This window comes from Podarcis cretensis (assembly GCF_951804945.1).
Source record: "Podarcis cretensis genome assembly, chromosome: 12".
NCBI lineage: Eukaryota > Metazoa > Chordata > Lepidosauria > Squamata > Lacertidae > Podarcis > Podarcis cretensis.
Window position 1 is genome coordinate 2,202,700 of NC_137181.1, and position 15,426 is coordinate 2,218,125.

General features: G+C 49.0%; 1 protein-coding gene and 1 long non-coding RNA gene across 2 annotated transcripts in view; both read right to left on the reverse strand.

Annotated features, from left to right (window-relative positions):
* Positions 1-348: 348 nt before the first annotated feature.
* Positions 349-13,988, reverse strand: LOC307199187 (uncharacterized protein). The gene is made up of 4 exons (XM_079946922.1): positions 13,153-13,988; positions 7,343-7,463; positions 5,148-5,264; positions 349-2,478 (listed from the first exon to the last, which is right to left on the reverse strand). The coding sequence occupies exons 1-4, from the start codon at positions 13,156-13,158 to the stop codon at positions 1,205-1,207; spliced, it is 1,518 nt and encodes a 505-aa protein (XP_079803048.1). The 5' UTR covers positions 13,159-13,988; the 3' UTR covers positions 349-1,204.
* LOC307199339 overlaps positions 349-15,426 on the reverse strand; it is a 68,468-nt gene continuing 53,390 nt past the window's right edge. Inside the window, exon 2 of the long non-coding RNA XR_013831899.1 lies at positions 349-761. This is a non-coding gene — a long non-coding RNA (uncharacterized lncRNA). The remainder of the gene's footprint in view (positions 762-15,426) is intronic.

A 15,426-nucleotide genomic window follows, 5' to 3' on the forward strand; every position in this document is an offset into this window, starting at 1 on the left:
TACTGGGTATTTCATATTAACATTTGCATATCTTTTTTTCAAACTTGAAATTCCCCACCTCTGCTTGAACATAACTTCTAGAAACACAAGGAGTGGGGGGGGGGCAGGACAGAGAGGGGTCTGGCCCACACAGAAGAATCATTAAAGGGAACAAGGTCACTCCCAGTTAGAGATTCCCATGGCCCTTTTCAGGCTGGGCCAGTGACTCCCAAACTGGGATGGCTCAAGAGGGGAGTAAACGACTATCAAACTTTGAAAAGCGGCTACCACCAGTCCAAGCCCCTAAGTTTTGTTGAATTAGTTAAACTAAACAGGTGTAATTGCATTTTGAAAAACTTCAACTGAGCGTTTCTCTTTTGAATTTTATGGTGCAGTTATCTTCCACAGTGGATCATGCAGACCGCTATGCTGAAGAATGCTTTTTATAGGTGTATCTGCAGCAGCACAACCGGGCGCCTTCCTCTGCCTCAACTGCAACAAAACATGTCTCTCCTGCATCGGTCTCTCCAGCCACGGCAGGCGCTGTAACTCTCCAATGGTTTAACTTCATCCCCAAAGGAGCACTCCTGCATTGTCCCCGGGGAGGGGGGTGTTGGCCAAAAAGGTTTGGGAACCAAGCAGGTTGGCATATTTTTATCTATCATGGAATTGTCGGACGTAGAGGAATGGGAGCAGGAACCAGCCGGCGAACCCCCAAGGGAAGAAGGCTCAGAGCCTGGGGAGGGGCGGTGGGATGCCAATGAATGGGAAGGAGCAGGAGACTGGGAGGAGGAGGTGTCTGAAGCTGAAGAGGAAACAGGGCTTAGTGAGCGGGAAGAGTCCGTGGCAGAGAGCAGTCCAGACTCAGAGGCAGAAGCTGAGGCAGGAGAGGACGACGGCCAAGAGGCAGAGATGGGTCTGGCTGGGGAACAGGCACCGGCATCTCCTCCTCCTGCTGCAACAAGCTCACCTCTGCCATGCTGAACCAGAAGAGGCATGAAAAGGGCAGGGGAGAGACAGGCTTCTTGCAGGCATAGTCTCCGATTGCTTGGGGAAAGCCCTGCAGTGACGGGGACTTTCAGTCTCGGGAACTAATCAGAGGGCACGACACGAGTTGCTTTCTTCATGAGGTTTGATTTGCTCAGTATGATGTACTGCTGTCAAAATGCAAGGCTCCCTCCCAAAAGGATGCCAGGATTGGACTCTCGGCGGGAGCCATCCCTCCTCACCTGTGGCTCCTCTGATGCAACAGGAGAGATTTCCGCTGCGGAAACTTCCTCCCGCAATGAGCACACCCAAAAGGCAACTTTTCAGGGGGGGCAGTTGCATGCAGAGAGGCGGGCTGCTTCCGACCCCCGCCTCTCCCGCTGGGGGATTTGGCCTCTGCCTGGGCCGGGCCAGCGTCCCCGGCGGACAAGGACTCTTGTTCGTGAGTCAGCAGGTGGGCCCTCATGACGTGCTTGTTGCGGAAGCGCTTCTCGCACCTGGGGCAGGCGTGGGGCTTCTCCTTCGCCCAGGCCTTCTGCAGGGCCCGTCCCGTGCCGTCGCTGGGGGGGAGCACCTCTCCCCGGTGCACCTTCAGGTGGCTGTTGAGGTGCTGCTTCTGCCGGCAGGCCTTGCCGCAGAACGGGCAGCTGTAGGGGCGCTCGCCCGTGTGCATCCGGTTGTGGATGCTGAGCGTCGCCCGGTCCCGGAAGGTCTTCCCGCACTCGGCACACGAGTAGGGCCGCTCCCCGGTGTGCAGGCGGAGGTGCTTGAGGAAGTGCTGCTTGTAGGCGAAGCGGCGCCCACAGGCCTCGCACGAGAAGCACTTCTCACCCGTGTGGACCAGCTGGTGGCTGCGGAGGCCACGCTCCTGCACGAAGGTCTTCCCGCACTCCTGGCACGGGTAGGGGCGCTCGGTGGCGTGGCAGTCCATGTGCGCCACCAGGATCTGCTTCAGGCGGAAGCTGCTCCCGCACTGGGCGCACGAGAAGGGGCGCTCGGTGGAGTGGGTCCCCTGGTGCTTTTGGAGGCTCTGGGGCGTGCCAAAGCCCTTCCCACACTGGGCGCACACGTGGGGCTTCCGGGGGTCCGGCGGGCGCTGCAGGTGGCTCAGCAGCTGCAGCTTGGCGGCCAGGCGCTTCTTGCCCCCGCAGGCGGCCTCCACGGGGGGAGGCGGGCTCCGTTTGGGGCGCAGGTGGGTCTTGATGTGCCGCTTCAGGTCCCCCCGCGAGGGGAAGCCCTTGGGGCACAGGTGGCACTTGAAGGGCCGTTCCCCGGTGTGCGTCCGGATGTGAATGACCATCGCCACGTTGCTCAAGAAGCTCTTGCCACACTCGGGGCACTTGGGAGGTTTCATCTTCAGCGTCAGCTTCGGGGGGCGCTTGTCCTGGGGGGGCGCGATCGCCGTCTGCTTCTCCATTGCTGAAGACGGGACCTTCTTCCTTCTCCCGCGCCGCCGCCGAATGGGGGCTGCCCTTTCAAGGTCTTCATCGTCTGCCATCCTGATGCCATCTCCTGCTGGGAAGAAAGGAAAGGGCGTCAGCGTCCCTGCTGGGGGGTTGGGGGAGAAATCTCACATACAATCTGCTGGCAGGACTGAGACGTGTTTTATTGACAGTTGTCCGCCTCCCGACTTTCACAAGATTTGACAAAGAACGGAGATGATCCATAAGGGAGTACTGTCATACCTCTAGTTACGTTTCCTTCATGATATATTTTTTTAGGTTGCATCCTGCAGTGACCCGGAAGTACCAGAAAGGGTTATGGTTAGGGTTAGCGGAGTCTGTAACCTGAAGTTTCGCCACTCGTGCATTCACAGACGCACAAAATGACGTCACGGGCATGCACAGAAGCGGAGAATCGTGACCCGCGCGTGTGCAGATGTGGGTTGCGTTCATTTCAGGTTGCGAATGGTGCTCCGGAACGGATCCTGTTTGCAACCAGAGGTACCACTGTACAACAACAACAACAACAACAACAACAAATTTTAGTTATACCCTGCCCTCCCCAGCCAACCCCAGGCTCAGGGCAGCTAACAAGCAATAATAAAAACAAGTTGAATGAATACAACTTAAAAACAACATTAAAATACAACACTGAAACATTAAAATGCAGCCTCATCACAGGAGGAGAAAGGAAAAAGGAAAGAGGGGGAGGGAATCAAACTGATTCTAAGCCAAAGGCCAGGCGGAACAACTCTGTCTTACAGGCCCTGTGGAAAGAAATCAGATCCCGCAGGGCCCTGGTCTCATGAGACAGAGCGTTCCAGCAGGCTGGGGCCAGTGTTGAAAAGGCCCTGGCTCTGGCTGAGGCTAATCTAACTTCCTTAGGGCCCGGGACCGCTAGGGTGTTGCTATTTATGGACCTTGAGGCTCTCCGTGGGGCATACTGGGAGAGGCAGTCCCGTAGGTACGAGGGTCCTAGGCCGTGAAGGGCTTTAAAAGTCAAAAGCAGCACCTTAAATCTGACCCTGTTCTCCTCCGGGAGCCAGTGCAGCTGGAAAAGCACTGGATGAATATGCTCCCATGGCAGAGACCCCATGAGGAGCCTCGCTGCAGCATTCTGCACCCGCTGGAGTTTCTGGGACAGCTTCAAGGGCAGCCCCGTGTAGAGCGAATTACAGTAGTCAAGCCTGGAGGTGCCCGTCGCATGGATCACTGTGGCCAGGTCGGGGCGGGAAGAGAAAAATCTGGCAGTAGACCAGAAGATAGAATCGCCAGAAAGCTTCACAAACTCCCAGGTTCAGTACCTTTGCAACCAACAGTAGGAGGTAATGGCGGCAAGATGAGAAGGGAAAGAGGTGTCCACTATGTACTAAAACCTGCACAAGAGGAGGAAATGGATATGCCAGCACTACCAGAAATATATTTGCCCATCAGTACGTCACCTTTGCCAAAATACTGCCTCATCTTCGCCTGTCAGTTCTGCGCAATCAGTGGCTAAAAAGGAGCAACCAGCCAGTAATGCCAGCAGTCCTCGGTACAGATTTTCATCTCCAGTTGCAAAATCGACAGAAGCAGAAGTGCTGCCGTCAGTGTCTGCTGGCGCATTCAAATTTAGTGCTCTTGTTGCAAAAGCATCTGATCCTTCGGGACCCGAGGATACCCCAGTGTTGCCTCTGCGTAATGCAGCGGTCAGTAGTGTCAAAGCGAGAACGTGAGTTTGATGGTCCCTTTAAATTCTGAAAGAAGGAAGTGCGCTGGGTATTTTAAAGAGTCCCAGCTTTGCTTCCTCAACCCCAAACTCATCAGTAGCCATGACCCCTGTGGCAGCAAGCGGAGCAGTTTGCACAAGGCCTGCAAGAAGTGCTTTCTCTGGAACTATTTCAGGACTTGGAGACGCTTTGAAACAAGAGCCAGCCCACAGGCAGTGTGGTGCAAGTCTTGCGCAAAACAAGCCGGCAGATAACAAATGCGCAGCCCGCCAAGGGTCTAAGATGCCAGTGTCAGATGGTACTAAGCGGACTGGTGCTTTAACTCAGTTTAACTCAGCCATTAAATCAGCTCTTTCCACAAGGGGGATACAGGGCTTCGGAGAGAAGTTTAAGGCAGAAGCTGGAACTTGGGCCTCCCGACTTTCCCGCAAGGCTGCCCTCCCATGTTGGTGCTGCAACAACAACCCTGCGAGGCTGGGATGGCAGTCCCACCATCTCAGCCTGGGCCCTTTGCAACACCTCCTCTTTCCCTCCCCAAAAGGACAACCCCCACTTGGCAGCCTGCAACTCTCGTGGACCTTTGCGGAAACACAGGAAGTCGCCTCGGGCCACCTAGATCTATTGGGCCGCCTAGGGCTGTCTACACTGGCTGGCAGCAGCTCTTTCCCCTAAAAATAAAACAATATTCTAGTCCTCATGGTTCCAGAAAAGGGGCTGGTTGACAATTCAGCTCAGGAAGTCGCCTTCTGCTACGTCAGATCTAATAGCCTGCCTAGCTCAGTGGTGTCTGCACTGGTTGGCAGCAGTTCTCCAGCAGGGCTGTCTCCCAATCCGATCTGAAGACGTCAAGGACTGGACCTGCTGGTCTTCTGCCTGAAAAGCAAGTGCTCCAGCTCTGAGCTATATGGTTAAGACCTCCTGGCTGCAAAGATCTCGCAGGGTGAATTTGAGGCCAGCCTACCTCCAAGGGCTGTTGTGCAGCTTTCAAAAAGAGAGTGGGGGGAACTAGAACGCAACATGGACTACTGACCTAGCCACTGGCCTGAAGGGTCTCTCCACTGGGAGGGCTTCCAAAACTCTCCAATGCACAGCTCGGCCTCCTCCCGTTCAATTTTGCTGATGATCTCCGGTTTCACAGACAAGCGGCCTGCGTGGGAGAGAGACACTTCCATTTTATTTTGGCAGTATTTCAGGCCAGGGGCCCACCTAGTCCAGCATCAGAGAATCAGAGAATTGTTGTGTTGGAAGGGAGCCTGTGTATTGGAAGATGCAAGAACTACCTACTCTGGAAGAATGGCAAACAAAGGTGATCGACTTTATGGGACTGGCCGAGATGACGGGCAGAATCCGTGACCAGGGGAAAGAGACAGTGGAAGAGGACTGGAAGAAATTTAAAATATATCTTAAAAACAATTGTAAAATTGAGGAATGTTAAGATGTCAGGGGGTAAGAGGTAAAGAATTGCAGCAGTAATTAAAAAAACTAAAGGAAACTTTATGAAAGGGAATTAAGACAATGGACCTAAGGGTTGCTAAAGAACCATTAAACAAGGATGCAGGGATGGGGAGGTATGGGGAAGTCAAAAGAAAGAAGGGTGTGAAATGATGATTTTGAAGCTATATTGTTCTATATTGTTTTTATTATCTGTCTGAAAAACGAATAAAAATTATTATAAAAAAAAAAAAGGAAGGGAGCCTGTGGGTCATCTACTCCAAAGCCCAGATGTCTGTTACGGGAAGTGCCCAGGAAAGTGGAACAGAGCCGTCCTGGCCAGGAGCCCTCCATAGCCCTCTCCTCCTCCATGGATTCGCATGATCCTCTTTCAAAGCCACTCAAGTTAGTGGCCATCCTGTGGCGGAAAGTTCCACAGTTTAACCCTGTGATACATGAAGGACTTGATTTCAGGTTATAAAGGCTAATTTGAATGGCGTTTGAGTCCTTCTTCCCACCACCCACTGTAAGAAGAGGATCCTGGACTAGACATGAGTTTGGTCTGATCCTATGGGATGTGAAACACAAGAGCAGTCAAGTACAACATTCCTAGAGTGAACATGTTTACACATGGGGAGGAATGTGTAAGGGACTGTCTCCTTATGAGATAGTTTCTAGGTATATGTTACTTTTCTAAGCTAAGTCTGCCTTCTGGGATCCTATTGTGAACAGAATGATGTGTGAGTAAACCTTTTTTTACTTTTGTACAAGATTGTGTCATGTCTTATCTTTTATGAGGGAATAAGGGGAAAATACCAGAACAGTTATTATAGAGGCTTTAGCATCCGCTGTGAGTTTAAAAAGGGGGATGTTACGGTACTCTGCTAAATTGTGAACTTGTTTACACAAGTTGGAAAGGCTATAATCAGACAATATATCCTCTCCTGCATCCCTGAACATTCCCACAGATCCAGCAGCCAGGGAGAGGCCAGGGACGAATTCTGCCCCTTTCCCAATATGCTGGAGGTCACCCAGTGAAGTCAAATGGTGGGCAGTGCCACTGAGGCCTCTTTACAGAAGGCATTTAACCCACCAGCTCTGGAGGATAATCTCTCAATGGCTATTAGCTCGGATGGCTGCTTAACAGAACCTCCACAGTCAGGGGCAGTATATCGCTCAGTCTCAGATGCTGTGAAAAGAGCATGAATATCGCGCTCTGTTTGCGGCTGCCACCTTCAGTGAGAAGAAAGAACTCTCTGAGCCTGGGCGAAAATGCCCCTTGATCTCTTCTATTTAGCAAAACGACACTTGCGGAGAAATTTCATGGACCCCTTTTCAGATTATCCGAGTCAAATGAAATTGCAGGCAGGTTTGGAAATCTAAGCAAAGGAATGAGAATGATAAAGGAATGTAACGTAGGATATATGTAATAGAAATAAGTATTATTTCTAAGGCAGTAGAGGAAAGGATTTGAAGAAAACATCACGGACGGAAGGGTGAAAAAGACAAAATGCTAAGGGGTTACTGTACGGAAACAGAACTAAATTTGTTAAATTGTATGTACATCACTTTTAAAAAATATGATTAAGAAATTGAAATTCATGGAGGACGATAGGCCTATCAATCAAACAGCAGCCATGAGAGCTAAACTGAACTTCCACAAGGAGAGGCAGTCTACTTCTGAGTAACTAATGGGCTCTGCAAATGAAGCCAGCGTTGGACCACTGGACCAACCACCACAGCCTCACCCCCCCCACCAGCGAACCGAGATCCAGAGGACGGTGGTATATTTACCCACGGAAAGGACCGCCTCATAGTTTTCCACCATCACACCCCGGTAGAGTTCCTTCTGCCACGGAATTAATTCTGCCCACTCTTCCCGGCAGAAGTAGACGGCCACGTCCTCAAACGTCACCTGCGGAAATGAAAACGCAGAATTGTAGAGGGGGAAGGGACCCCACAAAGGTCATCCAGCCCAACCCCTGGCAACGCAGATGGAAGCCAACGTCCCTCCATGAAAGATGCCAAGGTTTGCCGCAACACGGTCCTCCTCACCCTAAAAACAAACCCTACGAAAAAACTTTTGAATCGGCAAATAAATGTGGGAAACTGCTAGCTTGGCAGTTGAAGAAGAGACAAAAATTAAATACAGTTACAAATTTGGAAATTGAAGGAAGAAATATTCAGAACCCCACGGAGATTAGAAAGTGTTTTCAGAAATATTTCAAAAAATTATATACTCAAGGGCCGCAGGACGAGGTTGAGATTAAACAATTTTTGGAGAAAAATGGACTTAAAAAACTGTCACAAGAAAATAGATCACTCTTGAACAGTAAAATAACACCCCAAGAGATTGAAAAAGCCATTCAGAACATGAAATTGGGCAAATCTCCAGGGCCAGATGGGCTAACCTCCAAGTATTATAAGACATTAAAAGACTACTTGATACAACCACTGACGGAGGTTAGCAATGAAATTATGGAGGGGAGGAGGGCGCCGGATTCGTGGAAGGAAGCATTCATCACATTGATACCCAAATCGGATTCTGAAAAGACACAACTCAAGAACTACCGTCCCATCTCCCTTTTAAATGTGGATTACAAAATATTTGCAGATGTCCTGGCAAGTAGACTTAAAAAAGTTTTAAATGAAGTAATTCACAAAGACCAGGCAGGCTTTCTCCCAGGTAGACACATGTTTGCTAATACAAGGAACATTATTGACATCTTGGAACTTTTGCAAACAGACATAAATACAAAAGCAGTGCTAATTTTCATAGATGCGGAGAAAGCCTTTGATAATATCTCTTGGAAATTTATGAAGGGAAACTTAAAAGAAATGGGGGTGGGTCGGGGTTTTGAGAATGGGATTGATGCAATATATTCAGAACAAAAGGCTAAATTGATAGTAAACAATGTGGTTACCGAAGAGTTTAAAATTGAAAAAGGAACACGACAAGGCTGCCCGATTTTCCCTTTGTTATTTATATCGGTTCTGGAGGTGCTCTTGAATATGATCAGAGGGGACCGGTTGGTGGAAGGGATTCAGGTCGGAGCGAAACAATATAAACTTAAAGCTTTTGCAGATGACCTAGTTTTGACCCTGCAGGAGCCAGAATCTAGTACAATAAGAGTATTACAATTGATTCAAGATTTTGGTCGGGTGGCAGGATTCAAACTAAATAAACAGAAAACTAAGGTGCTGGGGAAAAATCTGACAGATACAGAGTCGGAACGGTTTCAGAGAGAAACAGAACTAACTGTGGTTAAAAAAGTAAAGTACCTAGGGGTAAATATAACAGCAAAGAATCTGAGTCTATTTAAGGATAACTATGAAAAATGTTGGTCTGAAATCAAGAGAGACTTGGATAGTTGGACAAAATTGAAGCTTTCCTTGTTAGGCCGAATTGCTGCTGTTAAGATGAATGTATTACCAAAGATGTTTTTGTTCCAAACATTGCAGATTGTGGACAAGACGGAGTGCTTCCGGAAGTGGCAGAGAGATATATCTAAATTTGTCTGGCAGGGCAAAAAGCCCAGAATTAAGTTTAAGATACTAACTGATGCGAAAGAAAGAGGGAGCTTTGCCCTGCCAGACTTAAAGCTGTACTATGAAGCCGCAGCTTTCTGCTGGCTAAAAGACTGGCTACTTCTCGAAGACACTGATGTACTGGACCTGGAAGGTTTTAACAACGCTTTTGGTTGGCATGCATACTTATGGTATGATAAGGTTAAGATCAATAAGGTCTTTAAGAACCATATTGTCAGGAAAGCAGTATTTAATGTCTGGACAAAATACAAAGACTTATTGGAAAACAAAACTCCGAGGTGGCTTTCACCTCTGGAAGCTAAGGCCCGAAAAAGACCCAATATGGAGGCCAAATGGCCAAAATATTGGGAAATATTAGAAAAAGATGGAGACAATTGGAAATTGCAGAGTTTGGAGAAAATGAAGGATAAAGTGCGAGACTGGTTACATTACGCTCAGATTAAAGAAGTCTTTAAAAATGATAAAAAGGTAGGGTTCCAGGTGGAGAAATCAAAGTTGGAAACAGAATTGTTAGAACCAAAGACTAAGGTATTATCAAGAATGTATAACTTGCTGTTAAAATGGAATACACAAGACGAAATGGTTAAATCGGTTATGATAAAGTGGGCTCAGGACATTGGGTATAATATTATGTTTGAGGACTGGGAAAGGTTGTGGACCACTGGGCTGAACTTCACTGCATGTAATGCTCTGAAGGAAAATGTAATGAAAATGATATATAGATGGTACATGACCCCAGTTAAACTTGCCAAAATGTACCATTTGTCTGATAACAAATGTTGGAAATGTAAAGAACACGAAGGAACATTCTTTCACCTCTGGTGGACCTGCCCTAAAGTGAAGGCCTTCTGGGAAATGATATATAATGAGTTGAAAAAGGTATTTAAGTATACCTTTACTAAGAAACCAGAGGCCTTCCTTCTGGGTATTGTCGGCCAGAAGGTGCTAAAGAAGGACCGAACATTTTTTATGTATGCAACAACGGCAGCAAGGATACTCATCGCTAAGAGCTGGAAAACTCAAGATCTACCCACACTGGAAGAGTGGCAGATGCAGCTGATGGACTATATGCAACTGGCCGAGATGACTGGTAGAATCCGAGACCTGGGACAGGAGAGGGTTGAGGAAGACTGGAGGAAATTTAAGATTTATTTACAAAAATATTGTAATTTGGTTGAATGTTAAGAAGGATGCTAGATCATAAATAATTGCCCACCACTGAATTAGATCTGAATTTGACGATAAGTGAGATTAAGGAAAATACAAATTTTTTGGAGAATTGCTAGATTTTATTTAAATGAGCGGAGATAAGATTGCAAACAAGTGGGTAATTTGCTTGGAAAAACTTTTTGTAACGATGCAAGTGCGAGCGGGAGACGCGAGGGAGTTCAAAGAAGTGACGAAATTATGTTATGATATAAGTAATGTTGTTTAATATTTATGCATTTGTATTCAAATTTTTTTAATAAATATGTATAAAAAAAATTAATATTTTGCAAATCTATATAAAGGGGCGCACCCTGACTACTGTGTACAGGTTGCGTACTGATCGCCCTGTACCTTTGTTCTGCATATGCACTTCAAATAAAAATCCTGTTAATAACCTGCAAGAGCGTTTTGCCGCTTTGTGTGAATCTGTGCTTCAGGGACCCAAATAGCAGATATGTGTGGTCCTTCACTGTTAGTCTAGAAAATCCATGCTACCCCAGGATGCTGACAGATGACAGTTAGTGGAGTGAGGAACCTGATTACAGGTGGCAGCAAAGATTTTTTCAACTCATACAAGCAATATCATGGGTGCATCAGATATTCTAAGTTATATGTTTATGAAAGTAAAGTTCTTTTTTAAATACTGTATAAAGAGCCTGGAAATGGCATATCGTCAAAAATTTATTTTTTTATATATACACATAATATGGAAGTCCTCTTTCTCCATTCATTGCTTCTGTGTTTTCTTCTCACTACCTTCCAGGTTCTACGTTTAAGGAAGTAGAAGGGTTAATATGTTCTCACAGTCTTAAAATTTTATTCATTGTGATAATAGTTTCAAAGTGTTGTTTCAAATGGGTCAATAAAACATTTCTCCCCTCAAAAAAAAAATAAAATAAAATAAAAACAAACCCTACGACCGCCTCAGGTTTTCTGGAATATGGCATTAATGTAATTTAATTTAATTTAATGTATTTTTAATCTTTGTTGGATGCTGCCCAGAGTGGCTGGGGAAACCCAGCCAGATGGGCGGGGTACAAATAATAAATTATTATTATTATTATTATTATTATTATTATTATTATTATTACGGACCAGTGTCAAGGCTGAGTGCCAAAGACAAATCTGGATGACATGCAGTGACAACACCACAATTTACAATATTAGAGAAAATGTAATGAAGATCTGAAGAAGTGTGCATGCACACGAAAGCTCATACCAAGAACTAACTAAGTTGGTCTTTAAGGTGCTACTGGAAGGAATTTTTTTATTTTGTTTTGACTATGGCAGACCAACACGGCTACCTATCTGTAATGAAGATGTTATACAGATGGTACCTAACCCCGGCCAAATTGGCCCAGATGTATAAGTTCAGAGGTTTGTTGGTAATACCAATGGAAATGTATTGTCCAAAGGATATATTATCTTGGCAGTAAGAATAGCAATTGCAGCTCAGTGGAAAGCAGCCCAAAAGTTTACACCAAATGCTTGGGGCCACTCACTCTGGAAGAGAGCTGTCATGGAGAAAATTACAAATAATCTGAGATTTCGACCAGGACTAGAACCTCCTTTTTTATATGATTCTGCCTTCCTTGAGCTTAGGGCATTCATGGCTTTGCTATTCTAACCTCTAACCCCTTTTATTAATTATTAATTATTTTTACTTATACCCCACCCATCTGGCTGGGTTTCCTCAGCCACTCTGGGCGGCTTCCAGCAAAATATTAAAATACAGTAATTCATCAAATATTAAGAGCTTCCCTAAACAGGGCTGCCTTCAGCCAGATAGTTGTTTATTTCTTTGACATCTGGTGGAAGGGCATTCCACAGGGCGGGCACCACATTCTGCTTGCCTCTTTTATAATTTTGTTCATCCTTTACTTTCCGCCTGTTGCAATGACTCTTCAATCTGCTGCAGGTACACTGCAAAATGAAAATCTGTAAGTCTCATCATCATCATCATCATCAAGGCTTGGTTTCAACCAGAACTCAGTTTCAGCACCTCTCAGGTGGGTGTCTGCCCTTCTAAGAGGTGTTCATGGTGAGCTTAAAGGAAAAGGTACCCCTGCCCGTACGGGCCAGTCTTGACAGACTCTGGGGTTGTGCGCCCATCTCACTTAAGAGGCCAGGGGCCAGCGCTGTCCAGAGACACTTCCGGGTCACGTGGCCAGCGTGACATCGCTGCTCTGGCGAGCCAGAGCCGCACACGGAAACGCCGTTTACCTTCCCGCTGGTAAGCGGTCCCCATTTATCTACTTGCACCCGGAGGTGCTTTCGAACTGCTAGGTTGGCAGGCGCTGGGACCGAGCAGCGGGAGCGCACCCCGCCGCAGGGATTCGAACCGCCGACCTTTCGATCGGCAAGCCCTAGGCGCTGAGGCTTTAACCCACAGCGCCACCTGCATCCCCATGGTGAGCTTAGCAACCCATTTTTCATGGGAGCCCATGGGAGCTCAGCACCCATGATGATGATTTCTGGAGAGCCACTGGCGGCCAGTATAAACAACCTTGAGTGAGCTGGACCACTCAGGTCCTCCTTCTCCAGGCCTGGGAAATAGGTGCCGGGCCCAAATTGTCGCTGTTCTGGGTTCGAATCCCAACATGCCCCCCCCCCACCAGCGATCTCTCTCCCTCCTTCTCTCTTGGAGAGCGAGGGCGGCCTCCGCCAGCGCTTAGCAAGGCGCTGCGGGCCGGAGCTTTACGCGCGCCTCCATCGGGGGAACAAAGAGCCAGGCGGCGGCGAGGGGGCGTTTGCTGGGCCGGAGGGGGCGCTTGCCGGGCCGGGGAAAGGGAGCCCGGCCTGCTCGGGGCAGGCGGTGCATTGCAAAAAGGCAGAGGCGCTTTTACCTCCATCCTGGAGCAAGAAGCTTCCGCGGCGGCAAGGCGGCGCAGCAGCAGGAGCCCAGCCTTTCCTCCGGGTCAGTTGGCAACCCGCCTGCAGAGGCGAAGCCTCTCGTGCAAGAAAAGCCTTTCTTCCTTGCAAGGCGGCTCCTCCCTTCCCCGACGTCACGGGGCAGCGGAAGGCACAGGAGCAGCCGGGCTTTTCTGCTGGTCCGTTGGCAACCCGGCTGCAAAGCGCCCGGCCTCTCCGGCAAGAAGAGAGCGCTTCTTTTCGCCTTTCGGTGCAACGCGGCTCCTCCCTCCCCGGACGCAGCAGGGCATCGGGGAGGCACAAGGGCAGCCGAGGGCGGGGCTTCCTCCGGGTCAGTTGGCAACCCGGCTGCAAAGCCCAAGACCCGGCCCGGCTACTTCTTCGCCTTCCCGGCTGCAAAACGCGCCTCCTTTTTTTGCAACGCGGCTCCTCCCTCCAGCTTCCCAGACCTCCTCTCTCGTCTGGTTGCGACATCCCGGATTCATGGGGGTGGAGACGACGTGGACCCTTTTCTTGCAACTCCCTAGGATTTATAGAGCGCGCTGCGGGCTGGGGATCTCCTAATTCTGGGGACCACCGCCCTCTTGGCTCCATCAGGGCACCACCGGTGCCCCCCTACCCTATGAAAATCATCTTTCCACTCAAATCGGTAGCAAGCAGTTCAGGGCCGGATTGAGGTTTGATGGAGCCCTTTCTGTCAGCATCTCAAAATGATGAGCTAGGATGCAAACCACCCCATGGTTCTTGGCTGAAAGATGGATGGATGGTGGCTAACAGATTAAGGTTGAATCCTGACAAGACAGAAGTACTGTTCTTGGGGGACAGGGGGCGGGCTGGCGTGGAGGATTCCCTGGTCCTGAATGGGGTCACTATGCCTCTGAAGGACCAGGTGTGCAGCCTGGGAGTCATTCTGGACTCACAGCTGTCCATGGAGGCGCAGGTCAATTCTGTGTCCAGGGCGGCTGTCTCCCAGCTCCATCTGGTACGCAGGCTGAGACCCTCCCTGCCTGCGGACTGTCTCGCCAGAATGGTGCATGCTCTGGTCATCTCCCACTTAGACTACTGCCATGCGCTTTATGTGGGGCTGCCTTTGAAGGTGACCTGGAAACTGCAACTAATGCAGAATGCGGCAACCAGACTGGTGACTGGGAGCGGCCGCCGAGACCACATAACACCGGTCTTGAAAGACCTACATTGGCTCCCAGTATGTTTCCAAGCACAATTCAAAGTGTTGGTGCTGACCTTTAAAGCCCTAAACGGCCTCGGTCCAGTATACCTGAAGGAGCGTCTCCACCCCCATCGCTCAGCCCGGACACTGAGGTGCACCTCTGAAGGCCTCTGGCGGTTCCCTCATTGCGAGAAGCAAAGTTACAGGGAACCAGGCAGAGGGCCTTCTCGGTGGTGGCGCCCACCCTGTGGAATACCCTCCCATCAGGTGTCAAGGAAATAAACAACTACCTGACATTTAGAAGACATCTGAAGGCAGCCCTGTTCAGGGAAGTTTTTAATGTGACCTTTTAATGTGTTTTTAATCTTTGTTGGAAGCTGCCCAGAGTGGCTGGGGAAACCCGGCCAGATGGTCGGGGTACAAATAATAAATTACTATTACTATTTTATAAATATTAATAATTGCGAGAGTAACTTCTAAGTGATGGTGTCCTCCAAACTAATTGTAATGGTTCTAGGGGTTGCTCGTGCGTAAGCCGGTGCAAACACCTGGCTGGGTTGCCTGACTGAACCTTTTCTGTCCGGTCAGCCACTCACCCGTGGCTGTCTCAATCACTGGCAGAATCCGTCAGTGGGCGTTTCTTGAACTTCTTCCAGCAAAGAAGCTCTTTAACGCCTAGTCTCCTCCTACTCTCTCTGCGCGAAAGCCTTCTGCGCAAGGAGGGCGTGGGCAGCGGAGGACCCCTACTCTCCCCGCTGGTCCCTGGCAAGGAGTCATGGGACCGCCTCGCCGCTTCCCCCATCTGCCCCCCTTCTCCACTGGTGCTACGCTGATTCTCTTCCCCAGAAGATGGGCTGCCTCTCCCAATCCCGGGACGCTCTCTGGAATCCCTCTGGATTTTGCTCTCTCCCTCCGGCACTGATGGCAGTTCCCTGACACTAATGGATGGGACTTTCCTCCACCTCCCTTGCCTGGCTGCTAAGTAGGAGGGAAATCAGGCAGAGAATTGTGGGTGAGCTGAGCTGGAAGCTGGAGACACAGAGACCTGCTTGCTCCGTGCTGGATCCAAAGCTGTGACTAA

Bases quoted from the DNA above. Each gene is read 5' to 3' on its own strand.
- LOC307199187 (XM_079946922.1), bottom strand. The intron at 5,265-7,342 runs GTAAATATACCA...TCTCCCACGCAG, and splicing joins TGAGGCGGTCCTTTCCGTGG to GCCGCTTGTCTGTGAAACCG. The intron at 2,479-5,147 runs GTCAGTAGTCCA...TCTTCCCAGCAG, and splicing joins CCCTTCAGGCCAGTGGCTAG to GAGATGGCATCAGGATGGCA.